Source organism: Aethalodelphis obliquidens, unplaced genomic scaffold (assembly GCF_003676395.1).
Source record: "Aethalodelphis obliquidens isolate GAN/ISIS:26980383/991018 unplaced genomic scaffold, ASM367639v1 scaffold8, whole genome shotgun sequence".
Lineage (NCBI taxonomy): Eukaryota > Metazoa > Chordata > Mammalia > Artiodactyla > Delphinidae > Aethalodelphis > Aethalodelphis obliquidens.
Window position 1 is genome coordinate 59,464,251 of NW_020837952.1, and position 13,642 is coordinate 59,477,892.

The 13,642-nt window shown below is 57.4% G+C and overlaps 1 protein-coding gene across 1 annotated transcript; it reads right to left on the reverse strand.

The window, feature by feature from the left end:
• Window positions 1–3,986: 3,986 nt before the first annotated feature.
• On the reverse strand, window positions 3,987–12,856 carry PNPLA5 (patatin like domain 5, triacylglycerol lipase). Its single transcript, XM_027106026.1, is given in 10 exon segments — window positions 3,987–4,167; window positions 4,753–4,869; window positions 7,108–7,153; window positions 7,156–7,232; window positions 9,152–9,218; window positions 9,221–9,307; window positions 10,409–10,465; window positions 11,756–11,957; window positions 12,229–12,294; window positions 12,815–12,856. Coding segments are annotated over 10 exon segments (942 nt in total).
• Between the last annotated feature and the right edge of the window lie 786 nt (window positions 12,857–13,642).

Sequence of the window (13,642 nt, forward strand, 5' to 3'; positions counted from 1 at the left end):
CCTGTTTAACTTGCTACCCACAACCTGCCCCTGCATCTGCAGTCCCCACTCCTGGAACGGCTCTCTGCCAACCTAAATTCTAGGCTTCCGTACAGACTCCGTTCAGAAACCTACTTCTCTGTGGCTAATCCCCTCCTGGAATCATCTCTCTTCCCTCTGACCACAGTGGTATTAACTCTCTATGTTATGGGCTCAGAGCAGAGCTGGAAGCCCCTTAGAAGCCAACTAGTGATTTTAAAGACAAAGATATGAGGAATTGATCGAGGAAAGAACTCGCCCAGCGTCGTAGAGCAGGTGCACAAGGAAGCTGTGTTGCTCCAGGGATCTTTCTGCTGTCTGGAGCGCCCTTGGACATTTCCAGCTCTACCACTTACCGATGCACATAACCTCTCTGTGCCTCGGTTTCCTCACCCATAAAATGGGGGGGGGGGATAATGCTTACCTCCCAGAGGTGCTGTGAGAATTAACTGAGATGATTGGCTTTGAAAACTGTAAGTGGTGTGCACATGTGAGGGTTAGATTCCCTATTACCTCCACAGATATAGCAATAGAGGCATGTGAGCTCCTCGGGGCAGAGATCTGCCTCAGGCATCAGGACACACAGAGCAGACAACTGGCATTCAGAAAGCCAGGGCGGGGGGCTTGCAGGGCTCAAGAATGGAGCCACACGGCTCTACCAGGCCCCAGGGCCCTGAGAGGTCCTTGGCTGGGACCCCAGGAGAAAGAGGAGGGTGGCGGCCCCATGACTTTAGCACCCATGATGGGACACCATGGTGCAGGGTCCAGGAGGGCTCTGACATCATAAAGGTCCTGGCCCCCATCTCAGCTCCCCTGACTTTTGTCTGGACTCTCCCCCACCCAGGGTCAATATGAGGCACCAAGGGGGCCCAGAGGTCCTCCTAGTCGGATGCCTAACACAAAGCAGAAGTGCAGCTAATGCACTGTCACTCCCTGCTCTCCCTTTCTGAGCAGCAATCCCTCCCATATGATGTAGTCCGCAAGGAGCGTTTAATTTTCTCAAGTAAATATTCCACGAGGTATGTGCTGTTGTGTCCATTTTATACAGGGGGAAACTGAGGCTCTGACAGGTAAGGGGATTTCCCTAGGTCACTTCAATGCTAAGCTGCAGACATGGGACTCAAACCTGAGTCGACCTGAATTCAGAACCCAGGATCCCTCCTCTGCTCTGTAACACCTCAGGGCTGTGTCAGGAGGCCGTAAAGGTAACGAATCAGGGAGCTCTGACCTGGATCAGCTCCTGGGCTGTCTGCTTTGTCCGCTGAACCATCTTTAGGCTAAAGGAAGAGCAAAGCACTGTTGGTGGATGGTGGCTCGGTGAAGTCCACAGGGGCTGCTCAAACCACGCTCACTCATTCTGAGGCCACATCAATAGGGTGCAGTGACCAGGAGGTGGGAGGTGAAAGGCGATTCAGGCCCGGCGCTGGTCATATCATACTGAGGGCAGCGCTGGACCCCATGTGCCTAGAGGGACTTGGACAAGCAAGGGGCTGGAGCTTACTGAGCAGACTGCCTGGGTTGGGGATGTCCCTGAGGAGTGGTTGTAGGACACGGGCTGTTCTCCATGGGGAAGAGCAGCCTCAGAGGGACCAGGTCACCACCTTTCCATCCCTGCCAGGCTGCCCCCAGGCAGAGGGTGCAGGCAGGGTCCATGGGCTCAAGAGTGCAGAGCTGGGATCCATGGGGGAAAGCCACAGGAGACAACGTCTAGAGCTAAATAAGAGAAAGCAGGAAAGTCCTTATGAACTGTGGAGTACCACGAGCGATGCTTGGGAGACGTCTCTGCGATTTTCAAGCTGAGAATAGATGACCTTGACACATGAGCCACAAATAATAAAGACCAAAGAGAAGTCCTCAGAGTATTATAAGCAGCTGAGATATTCAGCCGCGTAAGCCAGGAGCATTTAACAACATGCAGCTGAGTGAAGGAGGATGATGGAGAGGAAGGTGGGATTCTCTCTCCCCATCTAAGACACAAAACAAAGCAACGGGGACAAAGGTGGCCCCAGGGCAAGCCCCAAAGAACTGACGAGAGAGAGGGTAATGAGGGGAGGCCTGATGCCCATGGGAATAGAGGCCTGTGTCCTTGATGGGGACAAAGGACAAGGGAGCAAGGATATACTCAGAGGCCTCCTGAGGCTCTAAATCCTTAATCTGGAGACCCACGTGGCCAGGCCTCCCTCTCCATTGGCAGAGGAAATCCCAAGCCCAGAACGTGGGAGTGGGGACAAAGCACACCAGCCCTGGTCAGAGAGGACCACCAGGGCCCGGAGATTACCTGACTCGAGGGAGGACAGCCCCCTTCCTGCTGCAGGGGTTAGTATCTGTGCCTGCCCCCATGCAGCTGACAGCAGGAGGGGGAAAAGGCCAGCTCGGGCCCCTCGGCTCGTGGAGACGGGTTGGGAGCTGGAGACCCTCCTGCAGGTCCTCACTCTCCGTCCCTCTCCTCTCTCCCTCTCACCTCCACCCCCATCCCCAGGCCCTCCTGGATGCCACTCACTCTTCACTCACCTTCTTGTTTCTCTGCTCTCGACCCTCCAATGACTGCCCAATCCAAACCCCTTATCACGGCGACGGTGCCCTCCATGCCCCATCCACAGTGCACCCCGTCACTCTCATGGTCCAGCCACACTGGCTGCTCGGTTTCTTGAACAGACCACCTTCATTCTCAACCCAGGGCCTTGGCCCTCGCTGTTCCCTCTGCTCGTAAAGCTTTTCCCCAGCTCTCACTTCTCATCTCAGGTCTCACCTCAAATACCACCTCCTCCAAGAAGCCTTCCCAGACCACCCGGTCCCATATTGCTCCTCCTGAAAACCTCCCCACCATCATTCTCAGCCTCCTGTCTCCTCACAGCACTGCCACTCCTCGGGATGATCTTATTTTCCCATTTTCCCATTTGCTGTTTAGCATCTGCTCTTGCATCCAAACCAGAATGTAAGTTTTGTTTACCGCTGTGTCCCCAGAGCCTATAACTCATTAAGTGTAAGTCAAGTGCATGGATGAATATGTCTTTTGTTCACATATTTACCCCTTTGCTCCTTTTTCTCTCACACCCGCCTGCCTTTCTCCGCCCTCCCCACCCCTCCTCGGGCTGAATGTCTCTACAGAGCCTGGCCAGGGGCGCAGTGTGGGCTCTGCTCTGAGGACGGGAGCAGCAGCCACTCCTAGGAGAGGCCGGAGGCGTGTGGCTCCAGCATACTCTGCGCCCGAGAGGGGGAGGGGCGGGGCGGGGCTGGAGGCACTGCTGCCCCCTAACCCTCCCTGAGGAACAAGGGGCGGGGAGCGCTGTGTGGTGGCATCCCGGGGCCTTTGGAACCCCAGCAGAAGCACATGGAGCTGGGATTCTGAGAAGATTTTAATCCCTCTCTCTCCTCCCGCCCTCTCGTCTCCAGTCAGGGGTTCCCTGCCGATGGACCCAGAGGAAGTCAGAGGTCAAGGTTTCTAGAGTGACGTAGACCATGGGTCACCCCCGAGGACTGGTGCAGGACAGAGAAAGGATGTGAAGGGAGGCACACCCCACCCCATCATTGCAACTTGCTCCCCAATCTGATATGAGCAGGTGGCATTTTTCCATCTTCTGTGAAGTGTCTTGCAAGCAGCTCTACAACGGCACCCAAAGCCCTCTTCTCAGGAGGTTCTGCCCCCAGCGCCCCCATATGGAAATTCCAGAACCAAGATGTGTGTCTCACCTCCCGCCTTCCTTTCTCCCACTGATGACACAGACGCAGGGTGACCTGGGCACATGGCGACCCGGGGTGGACTGAGGCTGCACCTTGCCCAGAAAAGAAGTAGCCGGGGCCCCAGGAGCGGGGGCTACAGAAGGACTCGGGGGCCCTCTTCCAGCCCTTGGAGGCCACCTGCCCACAAGGCCTGGGACAAGAGTCTCTGTCCTCTCGGTCCTCCACGTGGCTGACAATTCCAGTGCCCACCCTGGGCTAGGGGCCGGGCTCTGAGCTCAGGAGATGGGTCAGGACTCACGGACTCGGGGCAGATGTAGGCACAGGACCAGGGCCACGATGGAATTCAGGAGAGGCCAGTCACTGGGCTGGTCCAACTTGGTCTCCTCAGGCCTGATGGGCGGGTCTGGGCTCCTTGGCCAGGTCCTTGGGAGGAGCAGCCTCAGGCTGGAGGGGGCTGGTGACCAGTAGCTGCAGAGGAAGAGGACGTCGGCGAATGTGGTTTTCAGAGCTTGGGGTTGGGTGAAGCCTGGATCTCTCTTCTCCCAGACCTTGCAATAAGCCCTTTTTCTGGCTGAGCGGGGATTGCAGAAAGGTTCCAGGGTGCCACTCCCTGGGAGCGCTGCACTGATTTCCACTGGGTGTGGGAGGACTGCCGGGGTCTCCAGCCAGAAGGGAGGGCAGGTCGGGGAGAGGTGGGCAGCCCCAACCCAGACCCCACACAGGGCCCGTGGAGATGTCTGGAAGGATGGCAGAAGGACCGGTGGGGACCTGGCAGAGCAGGGAGATCCACTCGTCCTCCGTGAGCTCAGGACGTCTCTGTGAAGCAGGCAGAGTGACTCCCCCCAGACTGACCGATGCGATGGGTCAGCTGCTGCATCTAGCCCATCACAGGTCTGGCCCACAGCTGGGACCAAACACGTGTGCTGGAGGCTGCGCGGATGGAGGGACAGGGAAACGGATGGTGTGACTGCCTGTCCAGGGTCCGGGGAAACAGCTGGCGCCTTCCCTTCCCAGCTCAGCCACTCCCGTTCTGCCCCGGTCTGCCCGTCTCACCTGCCTGGCCCGAGGAGCTGGTCCTTCATCCTGGAATAGACTTTGAGGACCAAGTTCCTCAGCCAGCCCCGCATCCACCGCAGGTCGGCCGGCATGTCGGGCAGCCACGCCACCACCCTGGAGGGAGAGGCGGGCACAGCTCCGCCACCCGGCCAAGCCCAAGCGAGCAGCGCCCCCAAGCCCACCGTCCCCACGGGTCCAGAGCAGAGCCGGGGGGCCTGCAACGAGGCGCCAGGGCTAAAGGAAAGGGAAGGGGGTGTTGGCTCCACCGCAGAGCAGGCTGGACACACAGGCACCTGCAGAGGCCTGAGGGGGCGGGGACTGATCCCCGATGGACTCTGAACTTTGTGGAGGCCGCTGGGCCCTTTGGGTCATCAGCTCCACAGGGCACAAGTGGGAAGCCCAGGGGTGGAAAGGGCGGGGCTTTGGGGTCAGGCTGGCTTGGGATGCAGCCCGCTCCCCTGTTCATCAGCTGTGTGACCTGGGTGGGTCAGGGAACCTCTCTGGGCCTCAGTTTCTCACAGCCAAGTGAGGATCATTACCTCACCTCCTCCGTGTTTCTGTCCCTTCCTCTCTCTCCTCCCCAGACCAGCCCCTGCCCTCCATCCTCCACGCCCCTTCATCCACTACCCTCTCGGCAGCCAGCAACTTTCTAGACACACATCTGACCTTGGTCCTCTCTTGCTCAGCGCCCTCCCATGGCTGCCATGGCCACTCATGACCAGCAGAGGGCAGCATCATCCAGCTGTGGCTGAGGGGATACCTGGCCAGGCACCGTCTCAGACTTACTGGACACTGCAGGGCCTCCCCTCCCAATGTACTGCCCTTCAAGGGGCCTCAAACTGGGCAGACAGTCAGTCCACAGGGTGTAGTGTCACAGTGGACTGTCCCCTCATTTGTTCTGGACCTTCTGCCTCTATTATTGCAGCCTACACATTGAGATTGTAGGTTACAGAAAATACCAAATATGAATTTCCCTGCGGTCTGGGCGGGCCTCCCCATCAATGCTCATAAGTGGACTTTTTTTTAACTGCAAACGCTAGCACTTGCATTTATCCTTTTTGATTTGAACCTGTGGTTTCAGTCTAGAAGCTCTCAGCATAAGAGAAATTCATGTCAGCAGAAAGCTGTCTGCCAGCTTTGGGTCACCAGCAATTTAGACAGCAGGGATGAGCTAGTCATTAACTCAGCATGGAGCAGGACAGAGGCTTGTGGCTCACTGTCGTAGACCTTCTTGTAGGGAATAGAGACGTTTTACAAATACAGATCTCTCCATGACACTTTCCTGCCCAAACCCTTCACTGCCTTCATGCAACCATCAGGATAAAGACCACACCCCTCACCTGGCTACAGACTCCTGCCTGTCCAGCCCTTGCCAGCCTCCTCAGCCCCACCTTGTACACACTCCACATTTTGGCCCCAGCCACAGCAGCCCCCCTTTCTGTTCCTCAGATGAGCCTTACTCCATTCTGCCTTCTGCCCCAGGACCTTTGCACATGCCCTTTCATCCGTCTGGAACACTTTTCCCTTCCTTCTTTGCCTAGAGGACTCTTACTCATCCTTCAGATGATAGCTCAGAAGATATCTCCCCTAGGTAACCTTTCCTGACCAGATAGTCCCTCTTGTGAACTGTCCCAGTTCACAGCCAGTGTAGACCTCTCCTAGGAATCTACAGCCAGGGTAGACCTCTCTAGGTATCCCTAGGCACAGCTGGAGCGCACAGGGCAATGTGTGATGATCGGTGGGCTGTGAGCTCCACAAGGCAAGGGACTGGGTCTAAGTCAGTGCTGCCTCCCAGCTCCCAGCCCAGACTTGGCCCTTGGTAGACCCTCAATAGCTATTGATGGAATGAACGAACAAACAATGCGGAGTGATCCATTAACCAGCAGAGTTAGAACCGTTAGCGAGGGCCTAACTACAGCCAATCTGCCCTGGAAAGGCCTCGTTTTGTAGAAAAGGAATCTGAGGCCCAGAGAGGTCAAGATACCTGGCCCGGGCCACACAGTTCATCTGAGGCAGACCAGCCCCTAGAGTTATCCTCAGAAACATCACATTTTCTCTGAGGCTCTGACAGGTGCAACAGTGGGCCAAAGATCCTAGAGGCAGGAGGGGCCAGGCACTGACCGGGCGGCCCTGTTTCCAATGGATTGATGGGTCACAGCTGCTACCCTGCCTTCCCATCAGTCCTGTCTTGCAGAGGAGACCCCCAGACTCCTCGGGGTCATGCAGCCAACAGCAGGCGGCGGCGGGACACCAGCCGGGCTCTGCCCCCCGCAGTGTTCTGGCCGCCCTTCCTGCCATGGGCACTGGTCTCAACGAGCCAGGCCCTTCCCAGTACCCCTGGCCGGGCCTCACCTTCTGCTCTGGAAGTAGACATACTCAAAGGGCCGTGTGCAAGGTACGTTAGCGCCCACCCAGGGCCCGCCTGGCAGAAGGAAGCCCTAGTGTGGGGGTCCCTCAGACAGGCTTTCTTCAGTGCTACAAGAGAGGCCATGGTGGCCCACCCCTTCCCCCAGCCACCCCCTCAAGGTCACCCTCAGGGAAGATAGCCCGAGCCTCTCTCTACCTCACACAGGCCATGAAGGACACCCCACCCTCAGCCGGTCTGCAGAGGAAGCAGCTGCATTTACGGAACCCCTACCAGGCTCCCTTGTTACTCCTGAAATGACAGAGTGCGCCCCTTTCGCAGATGAGCAGACTGAGGCTCAGAGTGAAGTGACTCGCCGAAGCCCATTGCCGGGAAGCGGCAGGGCCAGGATGGACCCAAGGCCTGTCAGGCTCCCCACGCTGCTTCCATCTCTCCCGCCCCTCTGGAAAGTCTGCTGTGGCCCCCAGGGTGGGACAAGTGTCTCCCCATACTTCCCTGGCTAACAGCAACACATCAGCGGTATTAATAACAGCAGCCGTGACCACGTGACCACTTCCCGAGCCCCCAGCCCCTTCACGGACCAGAGCGGAAGGGCCCGGCATCCTGGCCGGGGCAGACGCGGAGCCCGGCCTCCAGACCACGGCTCGGCCACGCACACACCACCAGCCTCGACTCGGGGTTCACGAACAACAGTCCCAGGACCCGGCACCCCGTTATCTGCCATGTGGCCTAGGACGAGTCCCTTCCTGTTCCTGAGCCTAGGTCACCTCCTCTGAAAAATGGGAACACGGGCAGGACCTACCTCCCTGGGGAAGGTGAGGATCAAAGGATGTGTGTAAGGGCGGGGCCTGTGGGGGCGGTCTCTGCCCCATCTGAGAGGCTCTCTGGTGCCCCCATGTGGCTGCAGAGACACTGCCAGAGTCCCAGAGCCCCAAGCTTGGGCCTCAGGGGCTCAGCGCAGATCCAGGCCCCCTTCTGCGTGCCCTGTGTGGTGTCCTGCGCCGAAAGAGGTGCCCTCCTTATCCCTTTGCCCACCCCCTTGTCCCTGCTCTGGCCTCGACCACCATCATCTCTCCACCCAGCCTCCCACCGTGTCAGCCTGTCCCCTCCTGGCTAAGTACAGCAAACACTAGACCCAGAGTTCAGAGCAGTAGCGAACTCTGAAAAGGAGGGGTCGCCCCCCACCCCAGGAGCTCTCCATCTCTCCTCCTGCAGCTTTCAAGACCGCCTGCCCCACCCTCCCAGCCTCCCCAGGCTCATCTCTGCTACCCCACCCCTCCCTCAGCCACAGGGGCCTCCAACTCTCCCCCACCAAACCCAGGACATTTGCACCTGCTGTGCCCGCTACCTGGATGCTCACCTTCCCCTCTTTTGCTTGGCCAACTCCTCCTTTCAAGTCTCACTTAGATGCCACTCAAACTCCCACTCCCACCACCATTACATGTGCCTATCCTTTCCTGTTGAGGCAATTGTGACCTTTAGGTCACGGAGCAAGAGAGCTGACTAAATGGTTTGTTAGCTGTGTGGCCTTGGGCAAGTCACTTAAGCTCTCTGTGCTATGGTTTCTTCAACTGTCCAATGGGGACAATTCAGTACCATCCTCAGAGAATTATTGGGGGGGGGATGAAATGAGTCCATCTTCATCTGGAGAGTCCAGAACCTTCTGTGTGTGCCTCTCCTCTGTCCCTCAGCACCTCTTGCCCTTCCCTGGGCAGTGGGCAAAGACCTGGCTTTCTCAGACACAGGCATGTGCTCGAATCCCCCAACTGCAGGCTCTGAGACCTTGGTGAGCCCCTTCCCCTCTCTGAGCTTCAGTTTCCTCATCAGTGAAATGGGCTAAGGAAAACGGGCCCCCAGTTGTGGTGAGGAGTGAAGGGGGCAGCATGAAAGCAGCCCCAGCACCACGCCCAGCACTTAGATTGTCGATAAATTCAGACCACGAGAACATTCAGGGCAGGGTCCCTGGCCCTGGGCTCCTGCGTGCAGGGCACCTGGTAGGTGAGCAGGTATAGGACGGGAGGGGCAGTGGCAGCCTCCAGCTCTGGGGAGAGCTGCTCAAAGTCGAGCACATCCCTGACCAGCACACTGGGCACTGGCCTCTGTCACAGTCAGCATCCCGGGTCCCATCCGTTGGGGCTGGGGGCTCCTCAGATACCAACGTCCACAGCACTGGCTCCCTGGTGCGTCCTGGGTCGGGGAGAGGAGGGATGCAACAGGTCAGCACATCTGGAGCCTCCCGGTGACAGTGGCCTACCCAGCTCTGGGGACCCGGTTGCCACAGGAGGGATGGACCCGTGGCTTGCCCTGAATGACTCCGTCCTGTGCTCCCCGACCCTGCCCTGCCCCCCGATTCCTACGCACCTGCTAGTGGTTAACAGACCCCAGGCCCTGAAGACTCAGCCCAAGGTTCAGATCCTGTGGTCACCACCTGCTATAGCTCTGTGACCTAACAGCTCCATGCTTGGTTTCCCTCCCTGAGAAAGGGGGAAATTAAGACCTACTGCATACGGCTGTTCCGAGAATTAGATGTGATAAATATAGAAAGCTCAAGCCCAGGTCTGGGCACAATATGTGCTCAGCAAATGCTTCCAGCTGCCGTGTGTTTGGGGCTGTAGAGCAGGGGTCAGGGCAAGGGTTCTGGAGCCAGACGGCCTGAGTTCAAATCTCAGTTCTACCACTTTGAAGAGCATTGCCCTGTGGCATGACATCAAGCTCTCCAGCTAAGAAACCTCTCTGGCCCACCCAGTGCTCTGTCACTCACACTCACACACACACACACACACACACACACACACACACACACGCTCTCCTGCAGCCCCACTGAGGTATGTGCCCTCAAGGTACCAGGCTCTGTTCCTTTGCGCTTGCCCTTCTTCCCTCTGCCTAGAGTGCCCTCTTCCTTTCCATCCTCAATCTCTCTATAGTCTTCATCACTAGTTAAAACCCAGCTTATATGTCACCACCTCCAGGAAGCCCTCCTTGCCCACCTAACCCATTGGGCTGGGTTAGGTGCCCCCGCTGGGCTCCCACGGCCCTGAGCATCCCTCCATCACCCTGGGGAAATGCTCTCTCTGGATCTGTCTCCCTCGCACCAGGTGGTGGGCAGCTTGAGAGCAGGACACATGTGTGATTCCTCTCTGTGTCCCCAGCTCAGGCCAAACATAGAGCAGACGCTGAGGAAGAGAATGAGTGAGCCGAGGTCGCTAAAAACTGAAACAGCTGAAAAGCGGGGTTCACCTGGCACTCACGCGGGGGGGATCCCCAGCTACTGTGGAGGCTGCCACCTACCACATCTCTCCAGGAACCTCAGGGCGTCCAGGTAGCCTTGTCTGCAGTTGTCGGCCACTCCCTGCCAACACACAGGTCAGGGTGGGATGGGGAAGGCCTGGACCTGCCCCTCGAGTTGGTGGTCAGAGGCCAGAGACTCATCTTCAACTGCAAGTGATCCCAGGGCAGCCTATGCTTCCCAAGAGACGCCTCAGCAGGGCTCAAGGACCCTGAGGGTCCCTGCCCAGCACTGGGCAGACAGGGTCCCAGGACCTCAGGTGGAGCAGATCTGCTTGAGCGGCCTTCTTCCCCGCAGCCTCGTTCACTTTCTGGCTCTGAGACTCCCTGGCTGTGGGCTGTTGCTCCAGACGCTACTCTGGCCTCAGTTCCATCCCCTGAGAAATAGGTCTGGCCAGAGATTCCTGGTTCCCTGAAGATCAGTACATGGTGGTTCCCTTTGCCCTTTGATGCTCACTGCCAGAACTGCCAGGACCAGCCTGAGATGGCAGAGGAGAGCCGGGGCCCAGCCCTGTCTGTCTCAAACAGAGCCCCACTCGTGGGGGAAAAGTACCTGCAGGTCCAAGAAGGAGCTCTGCCTTCCCTTTCTGTGTGACCTCCAGGCATCCACACTGTCTTCCTGAGAGCCTTGCCTTCCTTGTCTATAAAATAGGGCTGAGATTTTCTGTCCACCCCATGGGTGTAGGGAGGATCAGCTTAAATGAACAGGACCTTGTTTCATAAATTACAAAATACTGCAGGACCATAAGAGGTGTGAAGGAATAGGGGAGGGCCAGGATGTGATTGGGGTGGAGGAACGTGTGATGACGGTAAACTGTTGGCAAGAAATACTTCCAGAAATACCAAGGGGCAAAAAGCAGGAAATGCGGGTCTACTGTCCATCGTTTTCTGTGCTTGTGCCTTGCCACCATACAGAGAGTCAATCTGGCCACTGTCTAGGGCAGCATTTAAGAGCGTGGGTCTGAGGATTTGAAGCCTGGCTCTGCTGCTTCCAGGCTGTGTGACTTTGAAGAAGTTGCTTAACCTCTCTGAGCCTTGGTATCCTCCCCCAAGAGACTGAGGTGACAACAGTACCTTGTCACAGAGCCTGACCCAGAAGAGCATCGGCAGAGTCCTGGCTTAAACCGAAGTTCAGCAGAGTTGGCCTTGGTGCACTGCCTTGAAGTGGGGGACGAGTAAGGATACAACTGGAGCCCAGGCTGAGTTCAAGGGCTTGGCTGTGAGACTCAGGACATGTGTCCTGACTGCCCTGAGGCTGTGGGGAGGGCTCAGGGGCACAGTCTGACTCAAGGGGGCACTAGATCACAGCCAAACCTCTAACACCTTCAAGGCCGTTCACGGGGTCCCGACCTACCTCGGGACTGGAGGTGACCCCCGGGAAGAAGTTCTTGGTGCAGATCTGGAAGGTGGCATTGAAGGCGTTCAGCTCATGCATGCTGGCCAAGCTGCTCTGGGGGCAGATGTCCACTGTCCCGTGGAAGGGAGACACGGTGATGGTGGAGGGGGAGTCCACAAAGGGCAAGTTGTTGCTCAGAGCGCCGTCGATGTCGCGCTGCAGTTCAGGGGGCCGTGCTGCTCTCAGGGTGCCCTCTGCCCACACAGCCCCGAAGCCACCCCAGGAAACACGCTGTAGCCAGTCACCTCTAGCTGCCCCAGACCACTAGGTGGACCCCAGTCCAGGATGCTTTGAGCACCGCGGGAGCAGTGGGGGGAGGGGCCCAGGAGCACTGTTTTCTCCACCCACACACCTCTCAGCAGTAGGGACCCGGGCGGCCCAGAGCACAAGGCAGGGCCCGGTCATTGAGCCCCCAAAGCGCACTTACCTCCCCTCTGAACTCGGGGAGAATCATCCCACAGTAGAAAGGGAAGGATAAGGTGCAGACCAAGGCCTGGGGAAAAAAGTCAGTGGCAACACGATTGTTCAGAACCTGCTCTGGGCATGGTGTCTAACCCGAGAGCAGTCTGCACCCGTGGGTGTCAGGAGTGCTGTGTCCAGGGAGGGGCGCTGAGGGCCAGGGAGGCGTCACCACATCCCAGCCAAGTTCTCAAAGTTAAGAAGGGATCTGAGGGAATTCCCTGGCGGCCCAGTGGTTAGAGCTCCACACGTCCACTGCTGGGGGCACAGGTTCGATCCCTGGTGGGGGAAGTAAGATCTCGGAAGCCGTGAGGCACAGCAAAAAAAAAAAAAAAAGGGGGGGGATTTGAACACAGGTTCATCTTGACACCCGCCCTCCTCTTCCTACTGACAGGACCCTTGCTGACTCAGGACTGCTGCAGAAACCTTTCCCCCAAGGACAGACAGGCATCAAGTACCATTTCTCCTTCATCCAACATCCAGGAATTCCCCACTGAGAATCTAGTTATGTCTCCCAAAGTGCGTTCCCTGGACACTGGTCCTACCACGGGTACCTCAAACCAGAAATCCTGATTCTCTCCCCACTTGGAAAACATGGTCTACTCTTCCCAGTAGAGGCTCTGACAAGTCCTGCAGTGAAAAAGGTGCTTAACAGAGACCCTGACGCTAGTGACTAGTGACGTTTGGGGCTGGAGAATTCTCTGATGGGGGAAGGGCCGCCGTCCTGTGCACTGCAGGATGTTTAGCAACTGTCCCTGGTCTGTATCCTCGAGATGCCAGTACTTAGTGCCCATGTGCACATCCTGGGGATGGGCCAGGATCTTCCAGGAGCATTTCACCCAGGACCCAGACCCAGATTTGACAAGTGGATGCCAGCCTACTTGGGTTCTGGAGTGGACTCTGCCACTGAGGCTTGGGACACGTCACTGCCTCTCTCTGGGCCTCAGTTTCCCCACCTGTAAGTCGGGGAAGTTGAGCTACATCATAGACCTCAACCTTTTCAAGAATGAGGGTCTCACTTCACACACACACCCGGGAGTCGCCTGGCAATTGTCGTCTTAGCATCCACTGACAGAGAAAATACCGAACGACCAAGCGCTGCTGTGAATTCAGCGACACTTGGGTAAAGGTGAGCAGTGTATTGGTCACAACAAATACTGGAAAATGCTTGTCCCTGTGTGTCGAAAGCGATCCGTTTACCTCCATCACAGGCTTGCATGGTGTGGACCCAGGTCTGGGGCCTCCACCAGTTCCCTTCCACGTGCCCAGTGCCCAGCATGGAGCCTGGGCACAGCAGGTCCTGACTAAGTCTAGAGGCAACAGGGCCGTGGGCCTGGGGGAAAGGCATAGGGACCAGAGAGTCCACCCAAGTCCCACTTTAA